Genomic DNA, 19,463 nt, shown 5'->3' with positions numbered 1-19,463 from the left:
GGACAGGCCTCTTGACTTGCCTGCACACTTTACTATGCCTTACTATTGGCGGTGCCTTATATTTGGGACTTCTGCAAATTTTAGGGGCTGCCTTATTTTCAGGGGGTGTCTTATTTTCGGGGAAACACGGTAGCTAGGTGTTACAGAACTGGTGACTGGATGACTACCCTGTAGGACCCCGGGCCACTACACATGCATTGAAAAAACATTGTTCCAAAATATATCTTCAAACATATTTTCCTGCTTAATAGCTTATTACCTTGACTTTAAAGATTATGTTTGCTCAAAATCTAATGTGAAAAAAATATTCCACCAAATGCCTGTGGTATTTTTTGCATAAAATGCATTTTCTGGCACCACAGGCATCCACAAAAGTAGGAGAGGAAGTCAAAGCCACATTGTATGTCTCCTAAGTACTTCTTCCCTGGTCCCAAGCATGTTGCCCACAAATATAGAGTAGTTCAGTCAGGATGGGCCACCCCTGCCCCCCAGCCAGGACAATTATTTTGCCATACTTTACTTGGCAAAAACTTCAGAAAAATAAAAGGAAGGTTCGGCACGCATAACGTGTTGCAACAAAATTTTAGACCACATGCTTTTATACTAAGCCACACTCCCCTTTCATCCCCTCAGAGTAATAGTGCCTGTCAGTGACCACCTCAAAACAAGTGTCTCTCAGTGACCCCTCTCATAGTACTATTATATTCGAAATAAGTTAAATACCTGCTCTACACAGTAATAGGAATTACACTGCACTTACCTGCATTGATCACTGATGGCATCGTTTCAGATTGGTGGAATTCTCTTACCCTTTTCCTCTCTATCCGGGCCCAGATCGCCACAATAACTTATCCCAGCCATAGCTCGTCTCTGCAGAACTTGACACATAATCTTTGGCTCTTTTCTTTTCCATCACCCTCTTTACGTTTTCCACACATCTACACAATACATAGTATTCTAGATAGCAATTAGGCCCCACATATATATGCTGATTTTAGTGCCCTCCACACAGTAAAAGTGCCCTGTTTTATCCCACATCAGTAATAATGCCAGCATAAGTAATAATTATGCTTTTTCTGACCATATGAGTAATAATGCCCCCTTTCTGTCTCCATAATTAATAATGCCACCTTTTGTGCCCCCACACGTGATTATGCCCTCTTTCTGCCCCCATAATTAATATTTTCCCATATACATTAACAATGCCCCTCGGTGCCCCTTATACAGTAATAATGCTCCTCGATGCCTTCTTATACAGTAATAGTGCCCCCTTATATAGTAATAATGACCCTTGTTACCCCCTTATATAGTAATAGTGCCCTTTCTACAGTAATAATGCTCCTTGATGCCCTCTTATACAGTAATAGTGCCCCCTTATATAGTAATAATGACCCTTATTACCCCCTTATATAGTAATAGTGCCCCTTTCTGCAGTAATAATGCCCCTCAGTGCCCTATTATACTTTAGTAGTGCTGCTCTGTGTTAGTGTAAAAAAAAAAAAAACTACAGTGTATACTCCCCTTCTCACTCCCCGAAGCTGCTCCGGACTGCATCTTCTTACTTTCAAGTGACGTGTACATGCCAGCTGTGACCACTGCACTCAGTGTCTGGTCTCAGCGTCTGAGGCAGGGGATTGTCCAGAGCTGGTCACATGTCTGCACACGTACCAAGAAGGACAGTATGGGTTTTTTTAACACCCGCAAAGAATGGGACACAACTATTTCTCACCGGTTTTCCCAAACCAGTGAGAAACTCTGTTGAGGGAAAGCTGTGGTATTGTTCATCTCATAGGCCTCATAGTTATATATATTTAACCTACTAGGACAGATTTATAGCTTCCCGCCAGGCCAGCTGAGGAAGAACTGGACAGAGAATGAAGGGTTCCTTGTTTAATTCGAGGTGCCAACAAACATGTGGTGTCTCCACATAGACTGGTCTTCATGTAGAGAGGACGGTATAAGATATATGTATTCTCTATATGATGTCACCACTTGCTGCCTAAACTCTGTCCTGCCAAAAACCGACAGTCTGTCATGCTGTGTCTTGTCTTACTTTAAAGAAAAAATGCTGTTAGCTTAAGAAGACTTGTTCTCTGGATCAATGCTTTCTAACCACTTGGTAAAAGTGGTTGTAGTAGATTTAAGCCATCCTTGTATTACAAGAACAGCCTTTCATCTGAATGGTCGACATATAATACTACATTTCCCCTTCAACAGCTGCTGAAAAATCAGCTGTTTGTCAGGGGTGGGGGACCAGGACCCGGGCGATCAGGTGATTGCCCTTGGGGCTGCATTCTGAAAGAGATTGTCCCTAACAAGACAAGACTTTTAACTCATGTCTCCTGGAACTAACAGAATGTTATGATTAGCACAACAGTAGTTACTTATATTACTAAACTAGAGAATGGTGCACTGTGGTTCAGATCTTTTTTCCCTTGTGTGGACTCTTTAATACTTGTTCTCAAGAAGAAGCATACGTTGTAGAATGCTTTACTTAAGACATTGCTGGCCCTCGTACTAGAAGCTGACCATAGGAATAGTTCATTGTTGAAAATGTGTCCCATCAGTTGTTCCTGTGTGAAAACTGCCATTAGAGGAGAGTCATTAGTTGGTCAGCCAGTCTCACCCAGCAGGTTTAGCAGATGTTCATTTAACTAGATTGACGCGATATTCGCTACGTGAACTTAAAAAAATTGGAAAAATGTTTGTAAACATTTCTGCCGTCCACAAGATTTTTCCTCCGCATGTGAGAGGACATGCGGATGCTGCATGGCTTTGAATTGGTGCGGAATGCCGCGGATCATCCATGTGGGAGACGATCGCAGATTACGCAATTCAAACATGGTTGTGTGCAGCTGGTCTATTTCTCTATCTCATTTCTGTCTCTCTCTGTCTCACTGGCTGTCTGGCTGACTGTCTCGCTGTTTCTCTGTATGTCTCGCTGGCTGTCTGTCTCGCTTTCTCTCTATCTCACTGTATGTGTGTCTGTCTCACTGTCTTTCTTTGTGTCTCGCTGTCTTTCTTTGTGTCTCTCTGCTGACTGTCTGTCCTCACTGCTTGCCATGTGTGTTGCTGTGTTTCTTCTCCCCTCACATTCAGCTGCACTCTTTGCCTTCTCTCCCTTCTCCCCCTTGTAGCTTTACTGACTGTCTATCCCTCGTCAGTGCACTGATTGCCATCTGACTGTTTGCCAGCGAAGGCTTTTTATCAGTGTTGCTTAGCAACGCAACGCTACACACCCTCTGGTGCGGACACAGCTGTGCTGCCATAGACATTACATTGTAACTTTACACTCGCCGGACTGCTCACCGAAGCTATTAAACTCAAGTTTAATGATTTTATGGTGGTGGTGAGCATGTGTGTCATCTAATGGGGAACCTTTTTTTAGTGCGCAGACTATCTGGGTATTGACCAAAACATCACTCTAAGTGATAACTGGGCACTGTTCCTCTAGGAAATATTATTAGGCTATTAAGTACCGCATATCAGCTTAAGAGGTATTATTGCAGCGATCACTCCTCATAGTGGGGTGCTAATTCAATACAGTACCTTACCTATACTTACTCATTGCCTCTAATGGATTATAGTCCTAATCTATAAACAATTTTCTATACTCAGTTGATGACTGATAACCCTTTCTCCAGGGAATCATCCCAGGAGATACTTAAGCCCCTGAGGAGCCCACGCAGTGGGCGAAACGCGTAGGGCAATTACAAGGTCTATTTTGTACATAAAAACATCTGGGCAATTACAAGGTCTATTCTGTACATAAAAACATCTCATGTCTATTATACATTGGACTATATGAGTTGCATGTAGATTCCGGCTGATTACGACATCATGTTCAGGTTCGGAAAAAATGCATAGGTTTTTTGGAACATTAAAACCAAAACCCCCCCCCAAAAAAAGAGCTATCTTTTGAACGTAAAAGACATAATAAAGAAAACGTCCAAGATCGATACTGATCTTGAAGTGTTACTGTATGATACAATTTCACATTCCCTACCGGATAGTGGATTTTTTTTTTTTGTTGTTGTTTGTGTGTCCATAAGGTTTTTAAGCAATATTTATTAAAAGTTAATTTTTATGAATTTATATTTTTGGGTCCTAAAAGTGAGCTTAATTAAGTAATTGGGACCTTACTGCCTCTGTGAAGTGGTTATCTAATGACACCAAAATCAGCCACCAAAGTTAAAGTAAAGTGGTCAAAGTGTGGTGCAAGAAAAAGAATGTAGGCTTACTTATATTAGATGTGAATGGTCACCTTAAATTTTACAGAATGAAAGAAGGGATACATTGCTATGTGATGTACTTCAGCAATCAAAACACAGAATTTAATCCAGAAGCTAACCATGCCTTTGTTTGTGTAGAACAATCACATATATTTTTGTACAATCCAAATGACGTCAATAGTATTTCCAAAATCCAAGGTAAAGCTCGCATCCGCATAAAAACTGATTTGGTAAGCTTGGGATAATTGGCTTACTAGGAATGCAAACTCTTTATATTCTGTGTCCTTTAGGCCAATGGGAGCGAAGCATGTTGAGAAGGAGTTTGTGGTCAGCAGTGTCAAATGCTGTGGAGGGGTCGAGGAGGATCAGTAGGGAGTAGTCACCCATCGACCTGACTCTCAAGAGGTTGTTTGACACTTTTGTAGGGGCGGTTTCTGTTGAGTGTAGATGGCGGAAGCCAGACTGTAGGGGGTCAAGGAGAGAGTTTTCTGATAAATAGCTTATAAGGCGGGAGTAAACCAGATGTTTTAATAGTTTGGAGATGAAAGGGAGATTTGAGATGGGTCGGTAATAAGAATTATCAATCAAGTCAAGAGTTGGTTTCTTTAGCAGTGGGCATATGATCGCATGCTTGAATTAGGAGGGGAAATTGCCAGTGGTCAGAGAGAGATTGAATATGGTGGTAAGGTGGAAGATGATGTCCTGGGTGGAAAATGATCCCAGAGGAGGTGTGCGGGAAAAGGGTCGCTAGCGCAGGTGGTGGGGCAAGCAGAGGAAAGCAATCTAGAGACTTCTTCCTCTGTCGTCAATCTGGGTACAGAGAGTGAGCAGGAGCTAGATGTAGTACTATAGAGACTAGCGTCGGGGCTAGTCTGGGATTGGGAGGTTATTTCTTTCCGGATGTTGTCGATTTTCTTTTTGAATTAAGCAGCCAGCTCTTCGGCACTGAGATCCGTCATGGGAGGCTGCAGTTTAGGGCTGAGAAAGAAGTGAAAAGTGTCAAAAAGTCTGCACGCTGCCATATACGTTCATGTGAGCCTGGCCCAAGGATTCTTTCACATCACAAGCTTTCAATCTTCTATGCAGAAAACCGCATGGGAAAGGATACCTTGGCAGAACTGGAATGGAGCCATAGTGTTTAATGTGTAAAGCGGAGACCCTTTTGGTCTCCATTTCACAAGGTTCTGTCCCTTTAGTTGGATAGAAAAATGTAGAGGATGACGCTTTTCTATCCAGCTAAAAAGACTGATAGGCACAAAATAAAGAGGTCTCTGTTTCACACCTTAAACACTATGGCTACTTCCCAGTTCCATCCACGTTTCCATCCCTATGTAGCCTTCTGTAAGCCTGTTAGTTAACTTTACTTTCATTACGTATTTTCAGATATCTACTAGTATGCGTTCACAGTTTACAGAATTTTACTGTAAATTTTTAAACTCAAGAATAAATTGATAACCCTTGTGTAATGCAATATAATAAATAGCTCACACCTACTATCCATCCATGGTCATACACTAGTCTGCCCTCAAACAGAAAGCAGGATGTTCTTAACAGCCAATCAGCAGCTGCTTACAGTACATTTCCATTCCCTTCCTGGGTGCGTTTTGCTCCTTGTGTGCTGTTGTGCATTTGAAAGGACAGAGGATCCCTCTTTGCACCCTATGTTCGATAAGAGCACACAGAAGTTTACTTATGTCTTTTATGACTACGTCTAAGATCATATAACACACATCTCGGTGCAATCCTTCAGTGTATTTTACATTGCTGCTACAAATCTGCTTGTGAATGACCAACATCATATGAGAATTCACTGCCTAATATTAGTAATCCTTCATCTTAGGCACTGGTACTGTAATGGCATGAACAAGCTGAACATTTCTGCTCTGAGGACTTGCAAAGTGTTGTGCTGTTGCATCAGACATAGTCATCTGGGTCACATATGTACCATTCTGATTGTCAAAGGAGACAGAAGAAAGATCTAATGTTCCAGCTTGTCTGGTGCTTGATGAGTATAGATAAATCTGCTTCTTTTTCTTTTCCTTCTCATACCGATTGGTAGTAATAGGCTTTACGAGTGAACTCACTATATGTTTCTTGAAGATTTCCCAGTCATTATGTTGCAGAAAAATTTTGCAAAGTGTATCGTCACTGTGAGAAAGAGAATAAAAAATTATTTTTGGTTGCAACACCCCAATAAAGTTTCACAAATCTTCTCCTCTAACTACAGGCCCATTTCCCTTCTCAACGTAGATCTAAAATTATTTACCTCCATAATAGCAAATAGGATTAATAGAATACTCCCCTCACTAGTGCATTGAGACCAGGTGGGCTTCATCCTAGCTAGACAAGCACCCGACAATGTTAGAAAAATTCTTAACCTTATCCACATTGCAAACAAAACCAACACCCCCATGTCGGTCCTAGCATTAGACATAGAAAAAGCCTTCGATTCTCTATCACGGCAATACCTCCAAATAACTCTTAACAAAATGGGATTTGCAGGCCCATTCCTAAAAATAATTTCAGCACTTTACTCAAAACCTACAGCATTCCTTAAAATCCCATCGACCCAGCCAGCCCCGATACAAATCCTTAGAGGCACCCGACAAGGATGTCCACTCTCACCCACTCTTTTCGCACTGGCAATGGAGCCTCTGGCAATTGCCATACGGGAAAACCCCAACATTACGGGAATCCTGACAGGTAACACCAACAATAAGCTAAGTCTTTTTGCTGATGACTTACTCCTAACAATAACCAAGCCATTAACTTCCCTACCCAACTTAACTGAATTACTAAGAAAATTCAGCCTCATTTCGGGCCTGAAAATCAACCAAACAAAGTCAGAAATCCTTCACTGCAATACCCCCCCAACACACAAAAACTAACTGAAATTAATTTTCAATTTAAAACCCAACAACAATACCTACCTTACCTAGGAATCAAAATTACAAACACACTAGACTCACTATACAAACACAACTATGAACCGCTCTTTCGCCAACTAGGACTAGATCTAGAGAGATGGGACTGCCCATACCTCTCATGGATAGGCCGTATCCATAGCGTCAAAATGACCCTTCTACCCAAAATACTCTACCTATTTAGAACTCTCCCAATACATGTCCCAACCGCGGACCTACAAGCCTTCCAGAAAAAAATATTCGCCTTTATATGGGCACATAAACGACCCAGAATTCCCAAATCCATTATGTGCTTACACAAAAAATACGGTGGCCTATCAGTACCCTGCATCACGAAATATTACAAAGCCGCCCGCATGGCACAAATCCCACCCGTTTATGCCGGTCGCCATTCCCCATTGTGGACTTCAATTGAAGAATCTCAATTTACCCCAAATACCTGGCCAGCTCTTCTCTGGACAAAAACTCCCCTCCCGCCCGGGCTCAAATCAAGCTCACCCTTCACTTTCTACTCCATTTTACTTTGGCGACAAGTCAGATTCAAGCTTAACACCAAGAACACCCCCTCTCCTCTCATCCCTTTACTACACAACCAAGAGTTCCCGCCGGGCTTAGAGGGAACCCAATTCACGTGGTGGAAAACAAACAAACTGACGACCTAGTATGACTTCCTAATACATGACAAGCTGACCTCGATGTCTACCTTTACCAACCAATACAAACCATTCCCACAAGAATGGTGGAGAAAAACCCAGGTCTTCCACTATTGGTCCTCTATTCTGCCCTCCGGCACGAAGACAAAAATGACCCAGATGGAGGCAATGTGTAAATTCTGCCCCACTCATCCAGGCATTCTTTCCCACTTCTATAACATGCTAAATACATCATTACGAGACTCTAAACCCTCCTACATGTTACAGTGGGAATCTGACCTACATTCATCCCTATCAATAGAGAGATGGCACCACTGCTGTGATACCTTGAGCAAAAACAGCTGGCAGGTCTCCCTAACAGAGACATCCCTGAAGGTTCTCCATAGAGCATACCTAGTACCAGAAAGAATAAACACAATCTACCCGGAGACATCCAGCCAGTGCTTCCGAGGATGTAACGAGGTCGGCTCACAGCTCCACATTTGGTGGACATGCCCGGTAGCGCAGGAACTCTGGAAAAGAGTCTCCCATCTTATAGCCACAGTGAGCGGCACCCCCTTTAGACCCAATCCTTTTGTGCTGCTGTTGGGAGACAAACCGGTTGGAATGCGTAACACCCCTTTAAACTTCTTCAACATATTACAATAGCAACACGAATCCTTATAGCACAACAGTGGCGCAAACCGACACTCCCATACGAGCGGCTGGAAAACCGCATCAACAAAACCCTCATGACCGAGAGGCTCATTGCCATACGACAGGACATGGTCCAGCAATTTGAAAAGGTGTGGAATCCATGGGTAACACATATTAACATACCAAACTTGACCTACGTGGTAAGATTGTAAATGAAAAATGGAAAGGTCACACCCCAAAAATAACAAAATAGACCCCAGTCCCACCCTGCACACCTATTCAGCCATTACACAACAATGGGTGGATGACATCGAGGTCAGCTCCCCCCTCTCTAAAAACAAGGCAAAATGAGATGGCGTTAAACATGAGCATATACCTAAAAACTGTACCCTGTATATATTTCGTTTTGTTAATGTTTATTGTTTACCTTTCCCCCCTTTCCCAGCCCCCCCCCCACCTTACCACCCCCCCTCCCCTGCTGACAAGATCGCTATACTATCAAGAATCCTCAACCTTTCCCCCACCCCCCTCTCCACCCTAACACCTTCCCAATATTAATAATGCACATTCGTCTGAATTGTGAGAGCTCTGTACTGCAAAATATCCTTAGCCCCCTGCGCGGGGACTCCGAGGCAGAGTGTTGCTAACTGTAAGTTTAAATTCAATAAAACCTTTTGAAACATAAAATTTCACAAATCTTAGGCCGGTGTCACACGCGTGTAAGCGCATTTACACACGCAAGCAAACAAGCATCTATGTACCCACTCATTGAACTGGGCAATTAAGTTAATAATTAGTTCAATATGTGCTATTTTCATACATAAATGTGCATCAAAATAGAGCATGTTACATGTTTTTTTTTTGTACGTATAAAGTGAATGCACAAAATACACTTATGTGAATGAATCCATTGACATCAATGGGTTCTATTTACTGCATATTGCGCACTCAAATTTTGCCCGTGCAAAATACTGCGCAAATACGTTAGTGTGACACAGGCCTTAAAATAGCTATCAAATCTGATATCATAAAGTTATTTGATGGTTGATCAATTTTTTTTTTCTCCTGAAGGTGCCTATGCATCAAAATACAAACGCCCAACCGTCTGTCCGTGAGTGACTTACATGCTCCGCCCCTGATCACATGACAGTGATGTCAACAAAGGTCCTAAAACATAAAACATGCAGAGCCTGACAGCAGCCCTGTGCTTACAGGACCTGTGATGATGTCACCGTCATGTGATCAGACACCTGGGTTCTTTGTGAGTGAGTTACGTGCTCTGCCCCGATCACATGGCAGTGACATCATCACAGGTCCTTCATCCATGTGCAAATTATGGGCGGACTACATCCCCTACAAACCCCCATGGCCTCAGTTGCTATGGAATGCTAATGAACACCTGTCTGTAAGTGAATGACTATGTGAGTTACATGTGAAGATGCTACCATCATGGGATCAGTTACCGGGGCTCTGAGTTCTACCTCTGATCACATGACGGTGACATCACCACAGGTCCTTCAATTAAAAACCTGCATGGCCAGACAGCATATTTGTAGTTTCCGCTTAGGTTAAGCAGCGCTGCTGATTAGAGCCACCTGATTGGCTCTTCGGCACCACGTGACTACACAGCGTGCACGCACATTGCCTTCAGCAGCCGTGCACTACACACTACAGTTAAGCAGACGTGCGCTACACACTACACTTAAGCAGCACGGGGTTAGGTTTACGGTTAGGTTTAGGGTTAGGATTACCTGAACCTAACCCCAACCCTAACCCTAACCCTAAACACTAACCGTAAACACTAAAACTAACCCTACACCTAACCCTAAACCTAACCCTAAGCCTAACCCTAAACCCTAACCCCGTGCTGCTTAAGTGTAGTGTGTAGTGCACGTCTGCTTAACTGTAGTGTGTAGTGCACGGCTGCTGAAGGCAATGCGGGTGCACGCTGTGTAGTCACGTGGTGCCGAAGAGCCAATCAGGTGGCTCTAATCAGTAGCGCTGCTTAACCTAAGCGTAAACTACAAATATGCGGCCAGACAGCAGCCATGTGCTTACAGGATCTGTCATCATCATGTGATTAGTCACCTGTGTGGGAGGAGTTCATGGGGGTCACATGACCAGCGGTTGATCAGTGTGTTGCAGGACTCTGCTATGCTTGTTGTGATTCCTGTTGTGTGGAATGAAGAATGTATTTAGCAGAGCTGTATGTGATGTACATGTAGCAGAGCTGTGTGTGTGTCTATGATGTTCATGTACATTGTGCCACCAGAAACACTGGTGCTATAATTTCCTAATAATTACTAGTATTAGACTAATGTTAATGAAAATGCTAATTTTAACTAAAACATTTGTTCTTTGGGTGAAGTGTAACAACGAATGATCATTTTAGCTAACCCCTGACAGACTGTCACTATCTCGAAAGACATTGGCCTCATCTTAAATTTTTGTACGATAGCTGGATGAAAGATTGTTCCCAGAAAGATAGTTCATCCTTTGTTCATAATCATTGAAGATGTATGGCCGCTTTGAACAACTGAAATGTCCAATATGGGCTAACGATTATGGCTGTGTCTGCGAAATGACAGCAATATGCACTGTGGTAAGGTTATACCATTGCACTAAGTAAAACTCTGTTCACACCTACCGTATATACCGGCGTATAAGGCGACGGGGCGTATAAGACGACCCCCCAACTGTCACCTTATACGCCGGTATACAGTGGAGAAAAAAAAAAAATTCATTACTCACCCCCCCCCGGCCTCCTGTCGCGCTCCGGCAGGATGTCGCTCGCTCCTCGTCCCCGGCGCAGCATTGCTTTCTGAATGCGGGGCTTGAAATCCCCGCTTCCAGAAAGCTAATACACACGCCGGCAGCCATGACATCATTGAATGGCTGTGATTGGCTAAAACACACGTGGCTTCAGCCAATCACACTACTCAATGACATCATTGAATGGCTGTGATTGGCTAAAACACACGTGGCTTCAGCCAATCACACTATTCAATGACATCATTGAATGGGTGTGATTGCTAACACGTGCGCCTTCAGCCAATCACAGCCATTCAATGCTGTCATGGCTGCCGGCGTGTGTACTAGCTTTCTGGAAGCGGGGATTTCAAGCCCCGCATTCAGAAAGCAATGCTGCGCCGGGGACGAGGAGCGAGCGACATCCTGCCGGAGCGCGACAGAACGCCGGGGGAGGTGAGTAATGAAATTTTTTTTTTTTACACTTTTTTTTTTGTATTACCGGCGCATAAGACGACCCCCGACTTCAGACCCGATTTTTCGGGGTTCAAAAGTCGTCTTATACGCCGGTATATACGGTACATTAATTATTTTCGATCAGGCTTTGTCAGCTAATTTTTCCAGGAAAAAAAGAAAAAGATACCTGACAGATCATAAGGGATCCATCATGGATGGCGCCATAAACAGAAGGCCAATGCATGCCAATGTAAACAGATGGTACAGAGTGAAGAGAAAGGCAGAGAAGAAACCTGTGAAGGGCACTTGTGCAAGACCGAAAATGGTTACAACTACTGGGGTACAAATTCTACACTTTGGGAAAAAATGAGTTAAAGAAGGTAAATGTGTTAATTTTTATTATTTACCTGGGGTGTTTCTTGTGATACTTCTGAAGTTTTCCTGTTGTTTCAGGGTCACAAAATTCTTTAAGTGTGGCCTTCTTGAGGTGGATAATTTTACAACCTTTACTAACTAAAACTAAACCTCGATGATCTTTCTGTCTCTCCTGCTGCTGATTGTCCTGAAAGCCCTGGAAAATGAAAGGTAATATATATGAAAGCCCTGGAAAATGAAAGGTAATATATATTAAATCCACAACCACACAAGACGAAAAGTAGTGATGACCATATTGCTAGTGACATATTGTATTTCTGCATTTTTCAGACCTCCAAGTTTGAGCAATGAAGAACATTAAAAACTACGACTTCATTCATTTTGAAAATGGATTTTACAGACATTTCTCTCTGGCAGAAAATACTAAAGGAGAATCCCCAGTCATCAGCCAATTGGGTTAGGTAGTAAGGAAACTCCAGGACAAGTGCATCTCTAAATGCTTGAAAAGCAAAATAAAATTAAGGTTTGCAATAAGAAACATTTGAAACAAATTTGAAAAAAGTGTATAAAATATATCAAAATATGAGGAATCAAGAAAGAGATACATGTTTTTTATGCCACTATATGCTGTGTGAGTGAATATCCATCTAAACATGTGGAAATTTATCAAAACTGTCTAAAAGAGAAATTGCCCATAGCAACCAATCAGAGCTCAGTCTTCATTTTTTAACCTGTCAGAATTAAAGCTGTGATCTGATTGGTTGACAGTTTTTCTGTTGGGGTATGTTCACGCATAGTGGAGCAGCACACAAAGGGACACGTTGGTTTGTCTCGAGTATTTTGTGTATTCAAAATAGCCAACACCTTTGTATTATAAATAATATTCCTAAATCCGCTGAATAATTTTCCTGACACGGATAGTTATATATACAGATTGCAGTCGCCATTCTGGCATTCAACTAGTACTCCACAAGATCCTAAAGGTTCTGGAAGTAGTCGTTAACCCTTAAACAACCACTAATACTCATTCTTACTGCAGTCTTATATTAGAGCTCCGATCCCCATCGAGCTCCTCATCTAATGGCTTGGATTGAAGGAGCCTTTGATTCTGGTAGTTTAACCCTGTGATCAAGGCATTCAAGAAAGACAGCAACATGATCAGGGGACACCCACCAATCAAGTCATTGGGTTTCCTGTTTACACAATCAGGGTTTGGGGGACATCATGCACAGTCAGCTTTGGAAAACTAAAAAGGGCTATCTGTACACTAAAGTTCCATTTAGACACAACGATTATCCCTCAAAAGATGTCTTTTGAGCGATTATTGAGCGATAATCATTGTGTCACTTACAGTGCAGGATGATCACTCGAACGCTGAGCGATCACCTTGCGCTCCAAGTGGAGGATGCAGAAGACAAGCGTGACTGCTTGTCTTCTGCATCCAGCTGTTCCCCGCTCCGAGCGCCCGGCTGTTATACAGTTGGGCGCTCCAAGTAGAGGATGCAAAAGACAAGCGGTGTGTCCCCGCTTGTCTTCTGCAACCAGCTGTTCTCTGCTCTGTGCGCCCGGCTGTTATAAAGGCCGAGCGCTCTGAGCGGGGTATGGAGAACACAGCTGGACCGCTATGTTCTTCATACCCAGCCTGTCATCAGGGAGCGGGATACAGCTGAAACAATAATATCAGCTGTATCCTGCTGTAAATCCTTGGATAAGGCTCATCGTTGTCTTTCAGCATGCTGAAAGACAACGATGAGTGACGGCTTATCGAAAACTTCACGATGTACATGCAGCTACACACAACGATTATCGCTCAAAAGACGGCTTTTGAGCGAATTTTGAGCGATAATCGTTGGGCCTTAAGCCAGCTATTAGGGCACACTGCGAGTTGCAGTAACAATAGTATGTGACAGTATCATAGTAACTCAAAGCATAATGGATTAGCATACAGGTGCATACTAATACATTATAAGTGTAGAATAACCCCCTTCATATACAAACACACTACTACATGCTCCTCTCTCCAAAGTATCCTGAATGCAGCAACCAGGCTCATATTTCTGTCCAACGGATGCCCACACCCTGTGCCCGTCATTGCACTGGTTGCCCGTCCACTACAGTATGCAGTTTAACCCCTTAATGATACAGCCCTTTTTATAATTTATGTTTTTTCCTCTCCACCTTCAAAAAATGATAATCTGACCCTTTTTAGAGTCCCGTGCGCACGCTCTCCTATCGACTTGTATAGGATAGGTTCCCTTTCATTTTTCTTTAATTAATAGGCTTTATTTACATGATCACATAAAGGTAATACTCACAAAGAACTCTTTTTGATGTAGCAAATCAATATGCATGTAAACTGCTGCAGCCACAACATCATGTAATCCTTCAGGCGTAGAGTCTACCGCAATATGCCTGTGACTGCTATATACGTATTAAACAATAGAAAAAGTTATGCTGCAAGGTAACTAAATATCAATCCAATAGGGAAATGTGCACACATTTCAGAAAAGTATACACAGGTCTAGAGAGCAGAGGTGGACAAGAAGCGGGCAAGATACAACATGATGCCCCATATTAAACATAATATGTAGCCACTAGCTGGAGGACTACATCTAATGCTATTATAATGTACAAGGTTTCCAACCACCATTTAGATTAAGCAAGATAGACAGATAGATAGATAGATAGATAGATAGATAGATAGATAGATAGATAGATAGATAGATAGATAGATAGATAGATAGATAGATAGATAGATAGATAGATAGATGTACACAGTATAAGTCGATCAGTTATAACAGTAAACCACTGACAGGTGAAGTGAATAACATTGATTATATGGGATGTATTATGCAGCAAATGAATAATCAGTTTTTAAAGTTGGTGTGTTGAAAGCGGGTAAAATGGGCAAGAGCGAGGATATGAGCAACTTTCACAAAGGCCAGATTGAGATGTCTAGAAGACTGGGTCAGATTTTTTTTTAAAAAGCTCTTGTGGGGTGTTCACAGTATGCTATGGTTAGTATCAACCAAAGAGGTTCCAAGGAAGGACAACTGGTGAACTGATAACAGAGTCAAGAGGACCCAACTCTCAATGATTCTGGTTGGGTGTGAAGGCTAGCCTGAGTTGTCAGATTCAACAGAAGAACTACTTTGTGTATATTGCTGAAACAGTTAATGTTGGCTATCGCAAATTGGGCCATGGTGATCTACTTTCACTCCCTCAATTCTGCGCTCTGTCAGGCAGGCAGATATATATCCATCTTACCACACACCAGTTTGACTTTGGACTGTAATGCTCTGGGAAATATTTGCTAGGAAGTCTTGGTTACTGGCATTCATGTGGATGTTACTTGGAGATGTACAACCTACCAAAAAGTTTCTGTAGACCAAGTACACCCTTTCATGGCAACTGTATTCCGTACTGGCAGTGGCCTCATTCAGCAAGATATCACACTCTGCCACACTGCAGGAATGCTTTGAAGCATATAAAGTGTTCAAGGTGTTGACTTGGCCTTCAAATTCCCTGGATATCAATCTGATCGAGCATCTTAGGGATGTGTTGGAAAAACAAGTCTGATCCATGGAGGCCCCAACTTGAAACCTACCTATCTTAAAGGACCTGAAACTAAGGTTTTAATAATAATTCCCACAAAATGCCTCAATGGATCAGAGCTATTTTGACAGAACCTACACAACATTAAACAGGTGGTTTTAATGCTAGAGCTGATCAGTGAATGTGTTTTTTAATAAATTAGAGACAACTAAATTATAATCAGAGATTTGTATGTTGATGGATAAAAGTCCTGGTGGAGCAGACAGATCATTCAGATTCCCTGGCATTTTCCTTCCACAAGACTATATGTGGCACGGCAGTCCGGAGCGTCGGGATCTGCCCAACAATGTTAGGCCATCACAGACACAAAACTTTGAAATTCACTGACAGCTGCTGACATTCAGGAATATGACCCTCCCCGTGAGATCGCTGGAAGCAATCTATACCTTACAACAACTCCAGTCTCTAGGACATTGCAATGGTTGTACCTTTTAGTCACATTCTCATCTGTCAGACATTTCAGTCTTTTGGCTCGCTCTTTTTTCTTCATCTCTTCTCTTTCATCGTAGATTGATGCTTGTAAAATACAAATTTTGACACACAAACGTTACAAACATTTATCAGACAGTTTAACCTCTTGAGTGGCACGCTCGGAAATTTTCCGGGACAAGCTCCACTGCCCATAGCGACATAGCCCGGAAGATCTCCGGGCTATGTATCACTATGGGAGCTGCAGAGCACAATGCCACAAGCTGTGACAGTGTGCTCTGCCTGCACAGACCCACAGAGAACAAAGCAAGGGCTTTGAAAAACCAGCAGAAGATATTGCCGATATGCCGGCAATCTCCTGCTTTGTTTACAGGTTGCCATAGAGACCATCGGCTTGTCAGAAGCAAGCCGATGGTCTCTGTGGCAGGGAGAGCAGGTGGTTGGCTGTGAGAGGACAGCTAGGTACCAGCTCTTACAGCAGAGATCAGAGAAAACCTCCGATCTCTGCTGTGTTAACCCTTTACATGCGGCAGTCTATGTGACTGCAGCATGTAAAGGGCTGTCACTGCAGCATGTAAAGGGCTGTCACCATCGGACCCCCGGAATGTGATCAGGGGTCCTGATGGGTCCCTGTGGAAGTCCCCTAAAGGGACAAAAAATAAATAAATAAATAAAAATAAAAAATAAAAAAGTTAAAAAATTATAAAAACACTTGTCTCCCTTTATTTTGTAAAAAATCAAAAATACAATCACACATGTGGTATCCGTGTGCGTCGTAATGACCCAGAGAAGGAAGTTAATACATTATTTAACCCCTTAATGACATGGCCCCTTTTTGTCTTTTTTCCCCATTTCTTTTTTTCCTCCCTCCTGTTTAAAAAAAATCACAACTTGTCCCGCAAAAAACAAGCCCTCATATGGCCATGTCAATGGAAAAATGAAAAAGTTATGGCTCTTGAGACGCAACTGCAAAATTAGTTGAAATTCAATGATTAGACCATTTTAAAAAACCTGCCCTAGTGGGCACGACAGGGTAGTAGGAAACCCGCCACTCAAGGGGTTAAAGGGAATCTATCAGCAGTCTGACCGCAGGGCCTGAGGAATCCAGTGTAATCATACTGCAAGGGTCCCAAAGAAAAACCACATTTTAGTTGCTGACGCGCCATATGCTAATGAGTTGTCAAGTATTCACTTGGTGTTCCTGAATCAGGGAAGTGTCCTGGCATCTCAGGCTAGAAACCCTCTGCTTCTGACTAATAATTGCAGTGGTCTCCTGCATCATGCTATACCCTAAGGCTGGCTTCACACAGACGTATGCGCAATGGTGCACGTTTTAGGGTGGTTTCACATGCGGATAAAGGTTCCATAACAGATGCGGCTGAAAATACTGGAAGAAAAAGCACCACATGCAACACTTTCTTCTAAACAAACGCCAGCCAGCTGGATGGAAAGCGGGCAGACGCCATTATAGTCAATGGAGTCGCCCAGCGCTGTTTGGTTCATCCACAGATGGAGGCATTCAGCCGTGGTGATTCCCCTTTCCTGCTCCCTGAGCGAAATACGAAAGCGGAGCCCCCGGCGCAAATGTGAAAGCACTCTTAGCAAAACATTTTTCACTATGAATGAGGCTTTTTTGTGCCCGTGTCGGAGTATTAAACTGCACTTTTTCTGCCCGCAGGGCATGTTTTCTCGCTCGCAGGGCACAAACACATTGATTGAAATGGCTAATTCATCTAATGAGTTCCAGAGTATTCTTTTTTTAGCGGAATTAGGCCAGTTCCACGCAGGCGAGAAAATCGTGCAATGTGAGAGTGAAAATGCAGAATTATGCAAGCAATGATTTTCAATGGTTTCATTCTCATTTGCGATGTTTTCACTGACATGATGTTGTGTGGAAAAAAAATAAATCGCAGAATGTTCTATCTTTTTGCGATATCGCCCATTGTTTTCAAAAGGGCCAGCCCCATTGAAAACAATGGGAGAACTCTGTCATCCTATGCAGCAGCTGTGACAGCCACGGAGGGGAAATCTGTTTAGCTGCGGCTGTGGAATCCCTTCATCCCTGCGTTTTAGACATTTTCAGACACTTTTTGTCACTGTCTCCAACAAAGGGCCATTCCTTCATAGAAAGGTGTGTGTGGCCTAAATACATTGGAGGTTTCAACAAGCGTTTAAAATGCTGAAAAAATGCTATGAAAGTATGAGATATAGGTCCGATCGCTGTTACGGAAAAAGCAGAGTGGGCTGCACCATGCTGTTTGCATAACTAACCATAGTTCTGGCTCCCACCATCCCCTGCATTCAGCTGGGCCAATAATGGTAGGGCTAGAACTAGAGATAGATGCGGATCTCTGAGGTGGGACTCACATCTATCAGACTTTGATGGCATATCCTGTGAATATGCCATGAAAGTTTGAATTGGAAGCACCCTCTTAAGGAGACCCTTGAGTCCTGGACAAATAAAGATGGCCGCACTGACTCTCTAATTACCTGATACACATTGTACATTAGTATGTTTCGGTAGACTAAGACATTCCATGCTGCTCTGACTGGTCAGCAGTGGACAATCATAGCGTTGTGTAATGTCTTATGTTAATGATGCATAATAATGCAGTGCCCATCAGGCAGTCAGAAAAGAAGTGCAGCCATCTTTGTCCTGGACCAGTGGGTCGCTTTAAGCTGCAATAGCCTAATAGTAACTTAATACATACTTGGTGGCAAAGCAGCTGATGCTTTCACACAAGGTAGAGACACTTGAAGCCATTTGTGATATGATGGGCACATTGTCAGGTTCACAAGTCTTAACACTTCACAAGTACCCTACGGGGTAAGAACAACGATTAGAGAGCAGTAGCTTTAGTTTCATATTTACATTCACTGTACAGAATCATATAATGGTATTTGTGCCGAATTACTGTATGATAAATTAAGAATTCCTTTCATTCCTTATTTATCAAGGCAGTTGTGCCAGTTGTCTAACATAAGGAAGTGGCATATTTTGGCGCATGGTATTTTGTGCAAAAAATTGCAACATTTTTCACTTTTACTCCATGCCTGTCACTTTTGCCCATGTGGCCTCGCTGCTGACGTCACAGGCATTCACTGATTGCTCCAATCACAGCCATTCATGGATAAATGGCTGTGCTTGGAGCATCCGGCGCTAGCTGTGATTGGCTGAGCGGGCTGTCATTCAGCCGACTCAGCCAATCAGAGCAATCTCTTGCTGGAGGCAGGGGATTTCAATCCCCCGTCACTAGCAAGATGCTATGCCGGCTTGACAAGCCCGCACAGAGCTCCGGAGAGCAGCCCCCAGGACACCGACAGCACCTGCTAGGTGAGTATATAATTTTTTCTCTCTCAGGCAGTGTAGCTAGGGCGTTTAGTGCTGCCAAAAA

At 42.8% G+C, this 19,463-nt stretch overlaps 1 protein-coding gene across 3 annotated transcripts in view; it reads right to left on the bottom strand.

The window, feature by feature from the left end:
* Positions 1 to 5,892: 5,892 nt before the first annotated feature.
* The window catches only part of LOC136576608 (cyclic nucleotide-binding domain-containing protein 2-like), a 38,942-nt gene continuing 25,371 nt past the window's right edge, over positions 5,893 to 19,463 (bottom strand). For all 3 annotated transcript variants that reach the window (XM_066576045.1, XM_066576046.1, XM_066576047.1), the window contains 5 exons: positions 18,780 to 18,888; positions 16,068 to 16,155; positions 14,340 to 14,445; positions 12,057 to 12,220; positions 5,893 to 6,380 (listed from right to left, as the gene is read on the bottom strand). In XM_066576045.1, coding sequence (XP_066432142.1) covers positions 6,053 to 6,380; positions 12,057 to 12,220; positions 14,340 to 14,445; positions 16,068 to 16,155; positions 18,780 to 18,888 — 795 coding nt within the window. In that variant the 3' untranslated portion in view covers positions 5,893 to 6,052. The remainder of the gene's footprint in view (positions 6,381 to 12,056; positions 12,221 to 14,339; positions 14,446 to 16,067; positions 16,156 to 18,779; positions 18,889 to 19,463) is intronic.

Source organism: Eleutherodactylus coqui, chromosome 8 (genome assembly GCF_035609145.1).
Source record: "Eleutherodactylus coqui strain aEleCoq1 chromosome 8, aEleCoq1.hap1, whole genome shotgun sequence".
NCBI classification, from domain to species: domain Eukaryota; kingdom Metazoa; phylum Chordata; class Amphibia; order Anura; family Eleutherodactylidae; genus Eleutherodactylus; species Eleutherodactylus coqui.
This window is presented reverse-complemented; position numbering and strand designations above follow the sequence as displayed.